The sequence below is a fragment of the Anomaloglossus baeobatrachus genome, chromosome 4 (genome assembly GCF_048569485.1).
Source record: "Anomaloglossus baeobatrachus isolate aAnoBae1 chromosome 4, aAnoBae1.hap1, whole genome shotgun sequence".
NCBI classification, from domain to species: Eukaryota; Metazoa; Chordata; class Amphibia; order Anura; family Aromobatidae; genus Anomaloglossus; species Anomaloglossus baeobatrachus.
In genome coordinates, this window is record NC_134356.1 from 282163175 (window position 1) to 282184641 (window position 21467).

Consider the following 21467-nt stretch of genomic DNA (forward strand, 5'->3'; position numbering starts at 1 on the left):
GTCACCCTTGCTCACTGCCGCGCCAGGGTCAGGCACCACAGACCTCCCCCTGGCGCTGGACCTACCGCCGCCTGCAGCCCCTCGGTCCCCCCGCCGACTGCAGGGGGAACTGCTGGCCTCCATCCCTCGCCGAGCGCGCTCCCGACCTGGAGCCGCTGCCGTCACTGTAAATCCAGCCCGGAGGCCAGGACCGGAAGTAGGCCCCGCGTTGGTCACTCCCACCTCCCGACCACCGCGGCTGGAACGTAGATTCCTCCCGCTGCTGCTGGGAGCAGCAGCCAGACTCCGCTGCTGCTCGGCCCGCTGCGGAGGGTCCCTGGAGGGGCTCTGGCATCTCCTCCTCGCCCCCCCCGCACCCAGGGAATACCTGCGGGGGGCCGCGACTGGCGCACACCACGGCTGGGGGAGCGAGGAGCAAGCGCCGACGGGTTAACCCCGGCAGCCCTGATGTGGGTCTGCACTGCCAGGTGCCCGTGCGCTGCAATGGCTGCTGCAATCAGGCGCTGGAGTTCCTGGAGATCAGCCATGGTGGTCCTCGTGCTGCTGATCTCTTGGTGTCCGGAAGAAGAAGAGGCGGTAACCCCCTCCTCTCCCAGACTAACTTTTTCCCTACTCCTCCTCTTCCTCCCAAGCTAAAACCACCCCTTAATGCCATATTAGGCCTGCCTACCAAACTGTCCCTATTAACCCCATCACTCCCTAACTCCCCCTTGGTAATGTCGCCCCTCCTCCCCAAGGGGGGATCCATGGCTTTCTGATATAATGTATTGCAATGTTATTGCATTGCAATACATTATACCAAAAATCAGAGCAATAAGAGTTAATGCCCCATATAGACACTAAGTAAAAAAGTTAAAAACGTTAAAAAAAAAACAACAAAACCTGTAAAGATATTTGGGATTAAAGCAACAATTTTGTGGTAAAAGTATATTTTTTTAATTTTAACTGCTCAATGTTATAAAATTCCATAAAGCATCTATGTAATCAAGGTGTTCACCACAAGCCTAGATAAATTCCTTGAGGGGTCTAGTTTCTAAAATGGGGTCACTTGTGATGGGTTTCCACTGTTTGGGTACATCAGGGGCTCTGCAAACATGACATAGTGTCAGCTATCTATTCTGGACAGTTTTATGCTTTAAAATTCAAATAACGCTCCTTCACTTCTGAACCCTACCATGCACTGACACGGTAGTTTTCCACCACATATGGAGTATTCCTGTACTGAGGAGAAATTACACAACAAATTGTATGCTTAACTTTCTATTGTTACTATTGTAAAAATGAAAAAAAAAAAAAAAATGAAATGGGGTCAAAGCAACATTTTTGTGATTAAAAATATATTTTACATTTATATACCGGTATACATTTTCTCAGTTCAACATTATAAAATTCTGTGAAGCACCTGGGGGTTCAAGGTGCTCACAGTCACCACACATCTAGATAAATTCATTGAGGGGTCGGGTTTCCAAAATGGCTTCACTTTTGGTCGGGTTTTCACTGTTTATGTATATCAGGGGTTCTCCAAACACAACATAGCATCCACTAACAATTACAACTAATTTTACATTCAAAAAGTCTAATGGCACTCTTTCCCTTCCAGACCCTGCTGTTTGCTCAAACAGTAGTTTTCCCCAACATACCATACTTTTCGTTTTACAAGACAAACCAGATTATAAGACGCACTCCAAATTTAGAGATAAAAAAGGTAAAAAAAAAAATGGGGACCATCTTATACTCTGGTGTTTTCTTACTGGAGAGGGGGGCGGCAGCAGTGGTGGAGTGGAGTCACAGGAGGCAGGGGCGGTGCTGGTGGGGTCTGTGCTGGCAGTGGTGGGGTCTGTGCTGGCAGTGGTGGGTCTGTGCTAGCAGCAGAAGCTGCGGTGGCTGTGTGGAGCAGGCCGGTGCAGTGGATGTCCCAGATGCTCTGTCGGCAGAAAGGACCTCACAGAAATGATGCCAGGAGTGGCGCATGCGTAACACCATGGGATCGAGGAGTTTTCACCCGACTCGTCGCTGGGCCGGGGGTGCAGATCCTCAACATCGTCACTGGCTGGCCTGGCCCGGTTTCGTGACCCCGAGGCATACAGGAGGGAGGGAAGGCAGTGAACAGGAGGAAGGATTGAGGATGGGGGTGGTAGTGACCGTAAGGAAAGTCTTTTTAGATCGTGACGCTACCTGTGATCTGCGGCCAGAGATGGGCCGCCACTGCGGGTGCTGCTCTCCGGGGCTTGACCGTAAGGAAAGTCTTTTTAGATCGTGACGCTACCTGTGGTCTGTGGCCAGAGATGGGCCGCCACTGCGGGTGCTGCTCTCTGGGGCTGATGGTGAAGGTTGTATCCGGGATGGTATCGCTCCCCACAGGCGGAGCAGGGTTACCCCGGGGAGGATGATGGAGGACAGATGGGGTAGTGGTAGTCCCAGTTGGCGTCGCAACACTGGGCGCCAGCGCCGGCAAAGGAGAGGCAGAGACAGGGGCTGCGGTTCCAGGTCTTTTACTCACTGGTAGTTCAGGCACTGCCCCAGAGTATCGGTCTCCGCCACGATGGGCTCCAGCCGATCCCGAATCCGTGAAAGGTCAGGTCCAGTGTGTCAGCCTGTGGGCCCTTCCTCCTTTGATGCGCTAAGTATCGGATCCCCATGGCGTGAAGCACTTGGGTATCCCGGTGTCAGTAAAGTGTCTCGTCCTGTATGCTGATAGCGCGCACCGGGAATGGTGGGACAGGTCCGGTGACTTTTCTAGCCTTTTCCCGCGACCCTTGCAGAGTTGGTAGACAACTTGAAGTATGCCTGCCCTAGGGTTCTGTACCCTGACAGCGCCGGTCCTGTGGAAGCAGCTGCCTGCTACTCTCCAGCGATTGTGTTGAAACGCCTTGGCCCACAGAGCTGCCTCACGGCACGTCCACTCTGCTCGGCATCTGTACCTGTTGTCTCTATGTAGTTGTGTTGTGTTTTCGAAGCTGTTGCTCCCAGCCGCTGCCACCGGCTGGTTCACTACTCTCACTAGGTCAACTTGCTTTTCCCACTGTGTGCTCCTAACTCCCCTTAGTGGTTACTTCTCCCTAACCCTGAATCCTGGTTCCAGTGGATCAGGAGCTCCTGGTGCGGTGGCGTCCTGTAAACACAACCACTGTGGTGACCCCCTTCTGTGACCCTACCCTGGCCTGGTCCCCATTGGGGAGGGCAACCCAATGTTTATGTATGTGTATGTTGGTGGAACCGCTGCCGACCTTCCTTGGACCCGGGATAAGTACTACACCCTAAAGAATGAGCAGTACCCTGTGACGCCTGAAGTCTCAGGGGCGCCACACATGCGCAGATAGAGCTCTCAGCCAAGAGCTCGATCTGCGCACACGCTGACTCCGTGCGCCATCGTTGGAAGCCAGTACATCTGGGGCACCCACCGCACAGCCACTGCTGCCTGCACAGCCGGCCGCCTGTACAGAAAGGAAGCCAGCCAGCCGCCCGCACACTAAGGCAGCCAGCCGGCCACTCACACAGTAAAGCAGCCAGCCGGCCACTCACACAGTAAAGCAGCCAGCCAGCCACCCGCACAGTGAGGCAGCCAGCCACCTGCACAGAGAAGCAGCCAGCCGGCCGCCCACACAGAGAGGCACCCGAGCACCTGCACAGACAGCCGGTCGCCTGCACAGATAGCCAGCCACACAGACATGTACCCAGCCGCCAGCAAAGACAGCCCCCAGCGCCAATTCTCCACCTCCTGGTAAGCTATGTTCAGATTTTAAGACGCACCCCTCATTTTCCTCCCAAATTTTTGGGAGGAAGATTGTGTCTTATAATCTGAAAAATACAATACTTACTATGCAAGATAAATTGCACAACAAACTGCATGGTCAAATTCTTTTGTTACCATTATGAAAATGAAAAATTTGGGGCTAAAGCAACATTTTTGTGGGAAAATGTAAAGTTTTCAATTTTTTCTTCCAAATTGCTTTAGTTCCTGTGAAGCACCTGAATCGTTAATAAACTTCTTGCATGTGGGTTTGAGTACTTTGAGGGGTGCAGTTTTTAGAATGGTGTCACATTTGGGTATTTTCTGTCACCTAGGCCTCTCAAAGTCACTTCAAATGTGATGTGGTCCCTAAAAATGTTTTTGTAAATTTTGTTAGAAAAATGAGATTTCTGCTAAATCTTTAACCTTTGTAACTTCCTAACAAAAAAATATATATGTTTAAGAAATTGCGCTGCTGTAAAGTAGACATGTGGGAAATGTTATTTATTAATTATTTTGTGTGACATAACTTTCTGGTTTAAGGGCATTAAAATTAAAAATGTGAACATTTTTGCCATATTTCTGATTTTTCACGAATAAATGTAAAAAATGTTGTCCTAAACTTAACTTAACACTATCATGAAATACAATATGTCACGAAAAAACAATCTCAGAATCACTGGGATATGTTCACGTGTTCCTGAGTTATAGCCTGGTCAGGAAACTGAAAACAGGCTCGGTGGTAAAGGGATTAAAGGGAACCTGTCACCAGATTTGGGGCCTATAAGCTGTGGCCACCACCAGTGGGCTCTTATATACAGCATTCTAACATGCTGTATATAAGAGCCCAAGCCGCTGTGTAGAACATAAAAATCACTTTATAATACTCAACTAAACGGGCGGTGCTGTGGAATTAGGTCAGATGGACGTCTTCGTTCTCCGGTGCCGGAAGCACCTCTTTCAGCCATCTTTGTCGTCCTTTTTCTTAAGGCGGTGGTGCATGACGCGTCCTACATCATCCACACTTTCCGGCATTGAGGTCCCGCGCAGGCGCTCTTTGATCTGTCCTGAGCAGAGCAGATCAAAGTATTGTAGTGCACCTGCGCAAGACCGACAAGTGTGTATGACGTAGGACGCGTCATGTACACAGGCTTCAGAAGGTGGTCGAAGATGGTCGAAAGAGGAGGCGCCAGCACCGGAGAAAGGAAACGCCCATATGGCCCAACTCCACCGCAGCGACCGTTTTAGGTATTAGGGCTCGTGCGCACGTTGCGTAACTGTATGCATTTACGCTGCGTATAGCACTGCAGCATAAATGCATGTGTCCTGCGTCCCCTGCAGAATCTATGAAGATTGTGCATGACACGTGCGCATGATGCTTTTATGAACGAAGTGATTTGGGTGCTAAAATTTTGACCCAAATCCGTGCGTTCATAAAATGAGTATGTCAATTATTCTGTGTGCTATGGATGCAGCAGCCATAGCGCATGAAATCTGCTTTTTTTGTACAAAAAAACTGCATCCATTATGCCGTGTTTCTGCAGCGATTTGACGTGCACATGTGCTGTCAAATTGCTGCAGAATATTCAGCAGTTACATGCACATGAGCCCTTATAAAGTGATTTTTACGTTCTACACAGCGGCCTTGGCGCTTATATACAGCATGTTAGAATGCTGTATATAAGAGCTGGTGGTGGCTTCAGCTTATAGGCCCCAAATTTTCTGACAAGTTCTCGTTAATAAAGTTAGTTTTATGCATCAAAAATGCAGCGAAAATGTATTGGAGTGATTTTTGCAGCATTTTTCAACTTCCTCATTGCTTTCTATTGTGAAAAACTGTATAACGTAAGAATTGACATGCAGTTTTCAAAACACTTCAGTTTTCCAATTGAGGCAGTATAAAGCAATTATGTGCATGATATTTCTCAAATGTCATACCTTTTGCTGGTACTGGGAAAATCAGCTTTTAATGTGCATAAAAAAATAGCACAAAATTCTCCAAAATGGCTACCTGTGAATATAGCTTATAATATAAAAAAAGTTTTTTTCTAATTGGATAATTTTCATAAAGTATATTAATTCTCTGGCATTTGGGGTTATGGAGATATGTCATCTGTGTTGTCCCCTCTGCACAGATTGCTAGGGGCATTTGTAATTTTGTATTTAAGGCCCATCTTTCATTATGATAGTTTTTGGTTCAACCTCTAGGACAGTGTTCCCCAACTCCAATCCCGAAAAGACATCAACAGATCTTGTTTTCAGGATTTCTTTAACTTTGCTTGGGAAAAATTCCATCACCTGTCCAATATTAGGGAAATCCTGAAAACATGCACTGTCTGTAGCTTTTGAGGATTGGAGTTGGGGAACACTGGTCTAGCATGATTGTCTATACATAAAAGTGTGGCTGTGCCTGGTATCACATATCACTCCTATTCTATGAATAGGGTTGAGAGAAGCAAAACTGGGGTATCAGACACAGATCACAGAGAGCTAACTATAGGTGTCCCAGTGCTCGGACTCATCCTGATCATACACTGATTACATCCTGAGGAAAGGCCACCTTTAGAAATTCACAGAAAACCTATAGGATTCTGAGGATAGGTCATATACTCCCATGTCTTAGGATAATTCATAAATAATAGAATATAATATTAAAAGCTACGTGGACAAGTGAAAGACTCATATAACATTTGAGAAACTTTGTTAACAAATTAAACTGCCTTCACACTGTATTTTTGGGGTAAATATTCTTTTAATGGCAACAAGATGATGAACACTTATGCGGGCGTCACACGAGACGAGCTATCGCGCGATGCATCATCGGGGTCACGGTTTTCGTGACGCACATCCGGCATCGCTTGCGACGTCATTTCGTGTGACACCTCTGAGCGATGCAGAATTGCTCACAAATCGTGAGTCATGTACTTGTCTCTTATTTTTAAAAAATTGTTTATTTTTAATGGCGCTGGTTGTTCATCGTACCAGGGGCAGCACACATCGCTCCGTGTGACACCCCGGGAACGATGAACACAGCTTACCTGCGTCCCGCGGCTCCCGCCGGCTATGCGGAAGGAAGGAGGTGGGCGAGATGTTTACGTCCTGCTCATCTCCGCCCCTCCGCTTCTATTGGCCGGCTGCTGTGTGACGTCGCTGTGACGCCGAATGTCCCTGCTCCTTCAGGAAGAGGATGTTCGCCGCCCACAGAGAGGTTGCTCAGCAGGTAAGTACGTGTGATGGGGGTTTAACGACTTTGTGCGCCACGGGCAACTAATTGCCCGTAACGCACAAACGACGCGGGCAGGTACGATCGCTCGTGCAATTGCACGATAGATCGTACTGTATGAAGCCCGCATTAGGCTATGTGCGCACATTGCGTAATTTCATGCATTTACGCTGCATATTGCACTGCAACGTAAACGCATGCGTCCTGCATCCCTAGCACAATCTATAAAGATTGTGCATAATTCATCTGCACATTGCGTTTGAGAGTGCAGCGATTTGCATGCTGAAATTTTGATCCAAATCGCTGCGCCCAAAATAGTAACATGTCACTTCTTTCGTGCACTTTGGATGCAGCTCCCACTCTGTCTGTGGGAGAGGCAGCATCCCGAGCGCATGAAATCGGCATCTATTCTGCAGATACACTGCATCCATTACATAGTGTTTCTGAAGCGATTTGAAGTGCACATGTGCTGTCAAATCGCTGACGATTTTTCAGCATGGACACTACGCAACGTGCGCACATAGCCATTGGGTTGAAGGCTCAATATTCTGGAGACACATCTTTTTGTGGCAATATTTAGCCTGGCATTCAGGTGCAAATGAATTGGTTTACATTACACGTCACCAGTGATCTACTTTAAGGAGGGGTGGAGGAGAAGCATTTCAAGCTGTTCTCTTACATACACCTGGGTAAATAGTGTCATGAAAGTTTCTGTCTGTGCATCTGTCCCAACATATATTCTAGTGTGCAAACTGGTGTCTGCTTATATATAATAATATATACTGTATATATATATATATTATATGTAATAATATATTACTAGTCACTATAGAAAGGTCTTTGTATACAAATCATTAAATAAAATGCATACTTTGGCTTATATGACATGTACTTCCATCAGCTCATCTCGCTATTCTCCAAGAATGATCATTTTTTTCACAGGCGAGGACTGTTTCTTTGCATTAGCATTGTGGCTTTCATTCATAAAATAGCCATGAAACCTATGCAAGATATACAGTCATATGAAAAAGTTTGGGCACCCCTATTAATGTTAACCTTTTTTCTTTATAAGAATTTGGGGTTTTGCAACAGCTATTTCAGTTTCATATATCTAATAACTGATGGACTGAGTAATATTTCTGAATTGAAATAATGAGGTTATTGTACTAACAGAAAATGTGCAATCCGCATTTAAACAAAATTTGACCGGTGCAAAAGTATGGGCACCTGAACATAAAAGTGACATTAATATTTTGTAGATCCTCCTTTTGCAAAAATAACAGCTTCTAGTCGCTTCCTGTAGCTTTAATGAGTTCCTGGATCCTGGATGAAGGTATATTTGACCATTCATTTTTACAAAACAATTCCAGTTCAGTTAAGTTTGATGGTCGCCGAGCATGGACAGCATGCTTCAAATCATCCCACAGATTTTCAATGATATTCAGGTCTGGGGACTGGGATGGCCATTCCAGAGCATTGTAATTGTTCCTCTGCATGAATGCCTGAGTAGATTTGGAGAAGTGTTTTGGATCATTGTCTTGCTGAAATATCCATCCCCTGCGTAACTTCAACTTCATCACTGATTCTTGCACATTATTGTCAAGAATCTGCTGATACTGAGTTGAATCCATGCAACCCTCAACTGTAACAAGATTCCCGGTGCCGGCATTGGCCACACAGCCCCAAAGCATGATGGAACCTCCACCAAATTTTACTGTGGGTAGCAAGTGCTTTTCTTGGAATGCCATGTTTTTTTGCCTCCATGCATAACGCCTTTTTGTATGACCAAACAACTCAATCTTTGTTTCATCAGTCCACAGGACCTTCTTCCAAAATGTAACTGGCTTGTCCAAATGTGCTTTTGCATACCTCAGGCGACACTGTTTGTGGCGTGCTTGCAGAAATGGCTTCTTTTGCATCACTCTCCCATACAGCTTCTCCTTGTGCAACGTGCGCTGTATTGTTGACCGATGCACATTGACACCATCTGCAGCAAGATTATGCTGCAGATCTTTGGAGGTGGTCTGTGGATTGTCCTTGACTGTTCTCACCATTCTTCTTCTCTGCCTTTCTGATATTTTTCTTGGCCTGCCACTTCTGGGCTTAACAAGAACTGTACCTCTGTTCTTCCATTTCCTTACTATGTTCCTCACAGTGGAAACTGACAGTTTAAATCTCTGAGACAACTTTTTGTATCCTTCCCCTGAACAACTATGTTGAATAATCTTTGCTTTCAGATCATTTGAGAGTTGTTTTGAGAAGCCCATGATGCCACTCTTCATAGGAGATTGAAATAGGAGAACAACTTGCAAGTGGCCACCTTAAATACCTTTTCTCATGATTGGATACACCTGCCTATCAAGTTCAAAGCTCAATGAGGTTACAAAACCAATTTAGTGCTTTAGTAAGTCAGTAAAAAGTAGTTAGGAGTGTTCAAATCAAGAAATTGATAAGGGTGCCCATACTTTTTCACCGGTCAAATTTTGTTTAAATGTGGATTGTACATTTTCTGTTAGTACAATAAACCTCATTTCAATCCATAAATATTACTCAGTCCATCAGTTATTAGATATATGAAACTGAAATAGCTGTTGCAAAAACCCAAATTGTTATAAAGAAAAAAGGTTAACATTAATAGGGGTGCCCAAACTTTTTCAAATGACTGTATTTCAGAATAATTCCTAACAATTTCCATTTAGTTAAACGTGTTGCCCAATGGTTCGAACCCCTATTGTGATTTAACCCCTTTACCACTTTGCCTTTTTCCATTTTCATGTTTTCCTTCCCTCCTTCAAAAGAACCATAACTTTTTAATTTTCCATCAACATAGCCGTATGACAGCTTGTTTTGTATTTTACCATACAGTGTACTGGAAAATGGGAAACAAAATTCCAAGTGCGGTCAAAATGCAAAAAAAAGTGCAATTCTACAATTATTTTGGGGGGGGGGTTTACTTACCATTTTGAATATATGGCAAAACTGATCTAGCAGTATAATTTTTACGTCAGTGCGAGTTCGTAGATATTGAAAATGTATAGTTTTTTTTTATTTAATTGGTGAAGAAAAATTAGAAGTGTGTGTGTGTGTGTGTATGTGTATATGTATATATATATATATATATATATATATATATATATATCTAATTGCCTTATTCTGTCTGTCTGTCTGTCTGTCTTGACCAAAATTGTGTCCTTACGGTGACAACCAGCGGATTGTTCGCTGGGCTCGGCATGGCCCCCCCCCCATGGATTGGCCGCTCGCCCCGGCACCCTGCACGCATTGGACGCTTGGCCAGGCCCCGCCCCCTCACGCATTGGATGCTCGCCCTGGCCCCGTCCCCCAGCACGCATTCCCCGAACCCACACGGAGACGCCCGACACCCAGGTGACTGCTGCAGCACCCGAAGCCCACACCGCAAGACAAAGTGGAGAAAAGCCACTAGCACACGTGTGCCGGAGCCGGCGTAGGCTGGTATCCATAGTACACATCGGGTAACTATAGAAACCGCTTTCCTTAGTTACCGATGTGTATGATGGTTACTAGCTTACCCCGGCTCCCGGCACACGTCAGCACTGTCGCTTACCTTTTCTCCACTTTGTCGCATCCGGCGCGCTCCCGTTCACTGTGTACACTACAGTTGCCGCGCGACAACCTCCGATCACGTGTTTTCATGTGACCAGGAAGTTGCGGCGCAGCCACTGTGCTGTACAGTGTACGGTTACACACATAGCAGACACACATGGATACACCGACGCATACACACATAGCACACAAGCATGTATACACACACACTGAGCACATATACACACACAGCAGACACACATGGATACACTGGGCGCATACACACAGCGCACATGCATGTATATACACACACACAGCAGACACACATGGATACACTGGACGCATACACACAGCGCACATGCATGTATATGTAAGGGGTGGGCAGACCCCTTACAAGGAAGCACAGGTTTTCTCTGAAGTGGTTAATGCTGTCCCCATAGAAACTGTACAGGAGGGAGGAGGAGCCGGCAGCTTAGGGGGAAAGGAAGTGTGTGCTGAAGGCAGTTGTGTCTGGGACGGGAGAGAAGAAACAGCCAGGGGCAGAGTGTAGAGCTGAGTGGGCAGAAAGAAAGAAAGAAAGAAGGGAGCTGGAAGAACAGGGAAGCCGGAGAGAAAAGGAGCGGGCGGAACCTCATAGTGCGAAGCAGTCCCGGTGTGGGTCCGGGCTGTGGGTAGCCATAAGTGGGAGCCAGGTGAAGTAGAGTAGCCGGGTACATCCCCACTGGAGGAGACGTCAGGGCAGGCTTTCCCCAGCTAAGAAAAGAACGTGAAGTTATCTGTAACTGCCGGTTTTTGGAAAGAGTTGTGAAATAAAGAATGTCTTTTATTTGCATCGAACCATGCCTGGAGAGTGTTTATACGTCGGACGACATCTGCACCACCACACTCTGCCCCACCAAGACATCTCCCGTCCCGATAGTGACGGCGGAGCCAGGGGTAAGCCTGACAGAAGGGGCCACGACTACAAGCCCAGAGGCGCCCCTGGCACCCCGTTACATATATACACACACATACAGCAGACACACATGGATACACCGAGCGCATACACCCAGCACACATGCATGTATACACACACACACTGAGCACATATACACACATAGCAGACACACATAGATACACCGAGCGCATACACACATAGCGCACATGCATGTATACACACACACACACAGCAGACACACATGGATACACCGAGCGCATACACACAGCGCACATGCATGTATACACACACACACACACTGAGCACATATGCACACATAGCAGACACACATGGATACACCGTGCGCATACAAACATAGCGCACATGCATGTACACACACACACACACACATACTCTGCTGTACACTCACCCAGCGATGCGGTCCCCGGCACTGAAGTCCCCAGCGCTGTTCCTGCTTCCAGCTCCTCAGGGCACTGAATATTCAGTGAGGATAATGAGCGGCGATAAGGAGCGGGAGGCAGCAGAGCCGGAGGCAACATTGCTGGAGAGAAGTAAATATAGAGAATATTTTTATTAAAAAGACCCATATTTTCTCTGGTATGTTTTACCCTGATGTCGCACGGATCACATCAGTGTGCCATCCGTGTGACATCTGTGCTGCCGGAGATACCTGCGTGTGTGCGTGCGGGGTCATGAAAAGTCACACGGTCCGTGTGCAAACACGGACGTGTGAGGCACATCATAGAATAACATGGGTACGTGTGACATCCGTGTTACAAAACGCATGTCACACGGACGTCTGAAACCAGCCTACAGGAGCACGCAGCATCCGACAAAGTCAAGAAAAGCCGGATGTGTGAAACCACTAGCTTACCCCGGCTCCCGGCACACATGTGCCGGAGCCGGCGTATGCTGGTAACCATGGTACACATCGGGTAACTATAGAAACCGCTTTGCTTAGTTACCCAATGTGTAACATGGTTACTAGCTTACCCCGACTCTCGGCACACGTGTGCCGGAGCCGGCGTACGCTGTTAACCAGTGTACACATTGGGTAACTATGGAAACCACTTTGCATAGTTACCCGATGTGTACCATGGTTACTAGCTTACCCCGGCTCTCTGCCCATTCAGATCATTGGTCTCCCACTGTCAAACACGCCGATGCGTGCTGCACAGCAGGAGACCAACAAGCAAAAAATAAACCAGCACTGTCGCTTTGCATAGTTACCCAATGTGTACCATGATTATCAGCTTACCGATGTACGCTGGTAACAAATGGTACACAATCCTGTAACTATGGAAAGCGCTTTCGTTAGTTACCCAATGTGTACCATGGTTACCACCTTACCCCCGGCTCCCGGCACATGTGTGCTTGAGCCGGCGTACGCTGGTAACCATGGTACACATCGGATAACTAAGCAAAGCGCTCTGCATAGTTACCCAATTGTGTAACATGGTTACCAGTGTACGCCGGCTCCCTGCCCATTCAGATCGTTGGTCTCTCACTGTCAAATATGCCGATGCGTGCTGCACAGCGGGAGACCAACGAGCAAGAAATGAACCATTATTATTCAAGACTTGCTGATTATATTATTATTCAATCTGCTACCCTACATACACATTCTAGACTACCCGATACGTTAGAATCGGGCAACCTTCTAGTATATATATTATATATATTTATATATATATATATATATATATATATATATATATATATATGTGTGTAAAAAAGTGCTTTTGGCACCATTTACTGAGATGCCAAACTTTATTATTTATTTCGGCATCAAAGGCTTTGTGTTGGCTTACCGTATTTTTTCCGCCCTGAGCTGACAGTTTAACAAATACCATTTTGAGGTAGATGTAATATTTTCATCGCCTCTTATTGCATTTTAATGCAATGTTGCAGTGTCCAAAAATACATAATTCTGATATTTTAAATTTTTTTTTTGGTACGTTCTTCAACAATCAGATTAATTTATTTTAAATTTTGATAGATTGGGCATATCTGAACATGGCGATACCAAATGTTTTTTTTTTATTATTGTTTTATTTTCAATGGGGCAAAAGGGATTGTGATTTGAACTTTTATGTTCTTTTTCTCCCTTTTTTAAAACTTTTTTTATGAAACCTTTTTGTATGAATGCTAATCTCCTGTGAACACTAGCGCTCAATCGGCATTCACAGGCACTGCGTTATGACAGTGATCGGGATCATTAGCTGACCACTGGCAGTCATGACAACCCATCGCACCCTGTGATCACATCAGAGGGCCGCCAATGGGAGGGGGAATGGCGCACTCCCCACCAGCGAGCATTAAACCCCGCTGTTAGAGATTGTCAGCGGGATTTAACTAGTTAACAGGCACAGGTGAATCAGAGATGCAGCCGCACGTGTTAGAGGCAGATGTCGACTGATCAGATCTACCAACTCGTGCCAGGAAAGATGCAGGCTCAGCCTGTGAGTCCACATCAAAGGAAGCAACACGATCTATGATGTACCAGTACATCATAGGTTGTGAAGGGGGTTAAAGCGAATCTGTCACAGGTTTTTGCCACCTAATCTGTAATCTGAGAGAAGAATACTGAATAAACAGAGGACCAATGTGTCACTTAATGGGATGCTTGCTGTAGTAGTTTTGATAGAGTAATATTTTTATTAGCAGGAGATCATCATTAGAGAACTTGTAAACCAGCTGCCATGTAGTCCTACATATTTCATCCTTTCTGTATAGCCCTGCCCCAGCACTGATTGGCAGCTTTTGGCCTAAGCACAGCACAGTATAGACAGAAAGCTGCAAAATAGTGATGTGGGTGAGGTTATACAGAGCTCAACAATCAGAGAACTGGTAGTTCTGTAGCAGATAAAACAAAAATCTTATCAAAACTGTAGCAAACAAACATTCCCTTTAAGTAAGGGGTACTTTGCACACTACAACATCGCAGGTGCGATGTCGGTGGGGTCAAATTGAAAGTGACGCACATCCGGCATCGCAGGCGACATCGTAGTGTGTAAAGCCTAGATGATACGATTAACGAGCGCAAAAGCGTCGTAATCGTATCATCGATGTAGCGTCGGCGTTAACCATAATTACGCTGACGCGATGGTCCAATGTTGTTCCTCGCTCCAGCAGCAGCACATATCGCTGTGTGTGAAGCCGCAGGAGCGAGGAACATCTCCTACCGGCGTCACCGCAGCTTCCGTAGGATATGCGGAAGGGAGAAGGTGATTACATCCCGCTCATCTCCGTCCCTCCGCTCCTATTGGCCGCCTGCCGTGTGACATCGCAGTGACGCCGTACGACCCGCCCCGTTAATAAGGAGGCGGGTCACCGGCCAGAGCGACGTCCCAGGACAGGTGAGTCCATGTGAAGCTGCCGTAGCGATAATGTTCGCTACGGCAGCTATCACAAGGATATCGCAGCTGCGACGGGGGCGGGGACTATCGCGCTCGGCATCGCAACATCGGCTTGCGATGTCGCAGCGTGCAAAGTACCCCTAAGTTTGAAAGTAAATTTATCTCCAACTCCAGGATTCTGTCCTAGTTACACATTCTGTTTGAGATGTAACAATTTCAGCTTGTGCTAAGACTGAGCCCACATGGTCCAACTTTACTTTAATGAACGAGAATCATAGGTCTGCCCGGCATTCGTAGAAATATTTATTTTTTGGGATTATTTTACATATAAAAGGATTTGTCTTTTTGAAGATTGCCCTTAAAGGAGATGTGCAGGCTTCACACAATTCACAGCTGGTTGAAATATGGCTGGGAGCATGCACTTTGAATACTTGTAGTCACGTAACAGACTACTCATGGCACCGGCATTGGAAAATCCTGACAGTGTGAGCTGTCAAACCTGGACAACCCCCTTAAGCAGGGGCGGACATATGATTGGTGCAACCAGTGTGGCACAAAAGGTAAGGGGGCCATTTCTACCTCCCCAGAGATTGTTCTGGCACTGGGGCCCCCTTCTGTCTGTGTCTGCCAGTGTCTTTAAGATTTATTTTTTCAACATTCAACTTTTCAGTGATAGCTTTGTAGTTTTCCAACAGCTGAAGAACAACAGACCAAATAATACCAATCCATTTAGACTACCACACCAGTTTCAAAGCCCTAAAACAGAAATGTAGTTTCACACTATCTATGTAATCCCAAATTCACCCGGGCCCCCTCTTTACATGAGCACCATAATAGCTGAATAGTCTGGCTCATGTATATCGGTCTCTGTAGTATTCAGAGTATTAAGGCTTTGTTCATACTGTCTTCAACACGTCAGTCTTGCTGATGATGAGTTAGGATTAGTGTTGAGCGAGTAATTAACTATTTGTACTCGCTATGCTGTTAGCGAGTACTGTCTGCTACTCGCATATTTGTTATGAGTAGCGGGCACAATGTAAGTCAATAGGAAATACTCCCTAGGTAGCGAATAACCCAAAAGCCGTACTTTTCGTGCGAGTAGCAAATAGTACAGCTTTTGGGTTACTCGCTACTTAAAAAGTATTTCCCATTGATTTACATTGCGCCTGCTATTCGTAACGAATATGCGAGTAGCGGACAGTACTCGCTAGTAGCATAGCATGTAAGAATAGTCAACTACTCGCTCAACACTAGTTAGGATCTATCACTCCTTCTTCTAAGTTGGTAAATAAAGTCTAGGATTGTGACAGGTCAAAATAGATCTATCCCATCCATTTTGAAATATCAGTTTGAACAGAGCATTATTGAATCATTTGTAGTCAAAGAAAAAACGGTAAAAAGGGTCATGTAGAATCACCTATAAATATAAAACACTAGTAGTCAAGCCAAACATACGAGTTCCTAGAATTCAACATTATAATTTACTGTGAATTTGTCACAGCATTTAGCCCCGGGCACATTTTTCAGATTCTGTTGATACAGATTTTAAGCTTGAAATGTTCTGACATATGATTTTTTGGCATCAGACCAAATTAAAATTTAATCTATTCACATCACTACTTGAGGTTCACATGTATATAACTAACAATGGAGAAACATAACATAATATAAAATCTCAAATTCATGGAAAATTATTAAATTATGATGGAAGATTGGGGTTAGTGCATGCAGAAAATATGGATTAGAGAACATTTGATTGTGACAAATGAATGAAAATAAATTATATACATCACACATCCAACATTTGCAATATTATTTATAATGATTACATTAAAATTTGAAAATGTAACTTTTCAACATGTAAGTCGTACATTATAGTAAAATTCAGTTCTACTTTTACGTTTACACCTTTTACTAAGCAGCTGTAAATTTATTTGAAAGGAATTTATTAAAATTTAGAATTGCTATCTGAAATACAATGTACTGACTGGGTGGCTGAAGAATTTCAAAATTCCCACCAATGTCTATTCCTTATAGACTGGCGGCTGAATTTTATAGTAATCATGAGTTTACATGTTATTAGAAAGTGGGCAGCCAGGGCAATTTTGGAATCCTGCAGCTGTCCAGTTACTGCTTTCAGACTACTTGATCAATCAGTTGACCTAAATGTTTTTTTCCATTTAATCTAAGAGCAGCATAAAGTAGTAGCCAAGAGCCTGTTTTCAGTGATGTGTCACTTAAAGGGGTTGTCCACTACTAGGACAACCCCTTCTGATTCCATATGTTTCCCCCGGTAAAATGATAAAGCCTATACTCACCTCCTATACCAGTGCCCTTGCAGCGGTGTTCGGGCTCACGCTGCCGGGGCTCACGTGGAGTTGTAATGCTATGCCAGGCCGCATCCAATCAGCTCCGGCTTCAGTCTCCCTGCCTTCGGACCAAATGAGTTAATCAACAGTAGGTGAGCGCTGTGGCTGTGCTAACATCCTGTTGATTGCTTCCTTGGCTTGAAGGCAGAGAGATAAAAGCCTGTGCTGATTGGATGCAAGACTGGCGTGACGTCACAAAATCATGTAAAACTGGGTACTGCGAGCCAAGATACCGCTGGAAAGGCACTAGTATGGGAGCTGAGTATAGGCTTTATTGTTTTATTCAGGGACTCACGTGGGGTAGTAATGTCACACGAGCACCGCATCCAATCAATGCCGGCTTCAGTCTCCCTGCCTTTGGACCAAACGAGTTAAACAGTAGGTGAGCGCTGTGGATGACCTCACAGCCAGTTGATTGCTTCCTTGGCTCGGTGAGGAGACAGAAGCCTGTGCTGACTAGATGCAGGACTGGCGTGACATCATAACGTCATGTAAACCCGGGTAATGCGAGCCAAGACATCGCTGGAAAGGTGCTGGTACAGGAGGTGAGTATATGCTTTATTATTTTATCCAGGGAAAACGTGGAATCAGAAGGGGTTGTCCTAGTAGTTATAAAATCACTTTTTATCAGCAGGAGATTACCACTAGAAGACTCCTTGACCGCTTGCATTCAAACCTCCATCACTAATTGACAGCTTTCTGCCTATGCACAGTATACACAGAAAGCTGCCCAACAGTGGTGGGGTTATACTGTGCTCAGTATTCAAAGAACTGCTAGATCTGCAGTAGATAAATCAGTTTTTAATCAAAACTGTAGCACCAGTATAGGGAGTGATACATTGTTGAAATAAGGGTTTCTGCCCCATAAACAAACTGCTTCAGATTATATAGCAAAAACTTGGTGACTAATTCCCTTTAATTTTGAAAACACTAATTTATCTTGAAAAGGCTTGGCACGTTTTCATATAGACAATATCTGGCTTTAAAGTCCTATTTGCCTATTATACAGTCTACTACATGAGCAGCAGATGTGGGCTGGCAGAAGATCGATGCCTTCCATGACTGCAGCTCTCTCCTTATGTCTGTTTCTGTTAATATAACTATGCCCTGAAAGCGTTTGCAAGGGGTCATTCAAATGGAAAGACACAAGTTGGGCTGAAATATATGCAGCCGAAGTCTGTACAATTCTTCTAAGTGATTGGCGTACGGTAACCCTTGTGGCAACCTTGGACCTACAGAGCTCCTCTAAGGAAGATGTGTGTAAGTGATTGACATGATGCTTATGACCCATCTTCTGTACTGTAAACTTACGGGTCATGATTTCAGCAGAAGCAATCAAATAATGTTTACAGCAGAAAAGTGCGATTCATGAGGAAAGTTGTAAAAAATATGCTCTCGTCAGGACTGGAAAGAACTCTATGAAGAAATAGTCCATCCAATGGGAAGACATTTTTCCCATCAGTTGTGTATAATGCTGGTGGGAGTCTGGAATAGCCTTCATTGTCCTAACCCAACTTAATTTCTGCCATTGCATACAAGGATTGATAATTCCCCAGTACATGATGTCAGTTGTGAGTAATACATCAGTATATTGACAGTTTTACAGCTTTTTCTTATCACTATGACTTTTCTAGGGTTGTAGTAAGCTGATAATTGGATTTGATAAGCCCTATATCAATAACACATAACTTAGAAAACATAGTTGTCCATACTTGTATGTGTTTTGCAAGCGTCCATCCCCACAGGACGTAACATTTACTGGAAAAAAAGGCCAAACGAATCTACATGTGGTTTATTGTGGATTTCGTGTCCACATTAAAATTTGTAGCAGAAATTGACAAATTTTGGATTTGAAATCCGCACAGCTCATGGATTATTTGTAAGTATTGTGTAGATAAGATTTAGTGAAATCACATCCCTTTGCTGATAATGTAAATCTGCGACATATCTATCGACATTTTCTTAAATTTGTCGGTTGTGCACATTAAAAAAGGGCTTAAAATGTTCTAAAAGTCCTAAAATCCACTAACGTCTTCAGCTTAGTTATCACATGGATCATTGCCATTCATAGTATGCCTAAAATGACCCGACAAAGGCCCCACACTAACTGTTACCAGAATAATGACAGCCTTTACAATACATGACTTTTCGGAGGAGAAATAAACGTGTACACTCACCATTAGGCATGTGACGATAATGACAAATGTGCTCAGGAAGATAACAATAGTGTAAAATCCTTCTTTGGTCCATATTTTATCAGCCTCGTGTTGTCCCTGCAGAACATTTTTCTTCGAAATAAAGGAAAGGAAATATTTATTGGAGAACCTGAGACAGATGTTGGTGGCATTCAGTGAAATACATAGGACAGTAATGCACCGCACAGCAGCAGGGGCTGAGGTCTGCTAGACAGACGGAAGGATAAAATAATCTTCCCACACATGGATTTCGGCCAGGACTAACTAAAGCAAACATTGGAAGCGCTTTTCTTAGAAATCACCTGGCCCATCAGGTAGGAGGGTTGTGGGTTTACCTGTGTGCGGAGGAAAGAGTTAATGTAATCTTTCAGTCGGCTTCTCGGCCCCTCCCCGGTACTCCCACACACTTCATGTGACCCTTCCCATCTCCCTGCAGGTGGAAACACTTTCTCAGAATGAATTATTAAGCACAAAGGTTGTGCTGAACTGTTATTATATTCTCTATGAGTTACACACGGTATTACCTGGGGCTGACAAACACAGCGACTGCTAGACAGGTTCAGGGAATAGGAATGGGAGATGAGTCCGCCATATACCGTGGTGCACAGATCGCAGAGTAGAAGTAATATCACACAACTTATGGCAAAGTGCAAAGACTTCAAAGAATATACAAAAAATAAATATCACATCATCCTCATATCTATGACAATAAATAGAGGTATCTGTAAAATGCCTACTACAAAAAGTGCAAGTGCAAACTGTAATGAAAAGTATGAAGCAGTTTTTTATTGTTTTTTTCTTATCCCCTGAGGAAGCTGCCCTATAGCAGTGATACGTGTAGGGCTCTCCCCTACTGCATCCTAGAGTGGAGCTCCAAATTGGAGAATAACACACAATTTCCTAAATATTAAAGTCATTGTGGGGTCCTATGTGATTAAAGCCTAACATGAGTAATCTCACAGTATTTTAAGCTTTTCAAAGCACATAATAAAAATGTAAATTAGATAAATGTAAAAGAACACTGATCAAAATTAGAGAACACTTTCAGACACCTGCAAGTTATTGGTGTTAATCTGGCCCCAGTGCTAATTTCCTTAATTATCTGATAAACCCTATGTACAGTTAGGTCCAGAAATATTTGGACAGTGACACAAGTTTTGTTATTTTAGCTGTTTACAAAAACATGTTCAGAAATACAATTATATATATAATATGGGCTGAAAGTGCACACTCCCAGCTGCAATATGAGAGTTTTCACATCCAAATCGGAGAAAGGGTTTAGGAATCATAGCTCTGTAATGCATAGCCTCCTCTTTTTCAAGGGACCAAAAGTAATTGGACAAGGGACTCTAAGGGCTGCAATTAACTCTGAAGGTGTCTCCCTTGTTAACCTGTAATCAATGAAGTAGTTAAAAGGTCTGGGGTTGATTACAGGTGTGTGGTTTTGCATTTGGAAGCTGTTGCTGTGACCAGACAACATGCGGTCTAAGGAACTCTCAATTGAGGTGAAGCAGAACATTCTGAGGCTGAAAAAAAAAGAAAAAATCCATCAGAGAGATAGCAGACATGCTTGGAGTAGCAAAATCAACAGTCGGGTACATTCTGAGAAAAAAGGAATTGACTGGTGAGCTTGGGAACTCAAAAAGGCCTGGGCATCCACGGATGACTACAGTGGTGGATGATTGCCGCATACTTTCTTTGGTGAAGAAGAACCCGTTCACAACATCAACTGAAGTCCAGAACACTCTCAGTGAAGTAGGTGTATCTGTCTCTAAGTCAACAGTAAAGAGAAGACTCCATGAAAGTAAATACAAAGGGTTCACATCTAGATGCAAACCATTCATCAATTCCAAAAATAGACAGGACAGAGTTAAATTTGCTGAAAAACACCTCATGAAGCCAGCTCAGTTCTGGAAAAGTATTCTATGGACAGATGAGACAAAGATCAACCTGTACCAGAATGATGGGAAGAAAAAAGTTTGGAGAAGAAAGGGAACGGCACATGATCCAAGGCACACCACATCCTCTGTAAAACATGGTTGAGGCAACGTGATGGCATGGGCATGCATGGCTTTCAATGGCACTGGGTCACT

At 44.5% G+C, this 21467-nt stretch overlaps 1 protein-coding gene across 1 annotated transcript in view; it reads right to left on the reverse strand.

Moving 5' to 3' along the window:
* The window catches only part of PTPRR (protein tyrosine phosphatase receptor type R), a 300065-nt gene that overhangs the window by 177315 nt on the left and 101283 nt on the right, over positions 1–21467 (reverse strand). The window contains exon 4 of the mRNA XM_075342474.1: positions 19357–19467. Within this exon, the coding sequence (XP_075198589.1) occupies positions 19357–19467 (111 nt within the window). The remainder of the gene's footprint in view (positions 1–19356; positions 19468–21467) is intronic.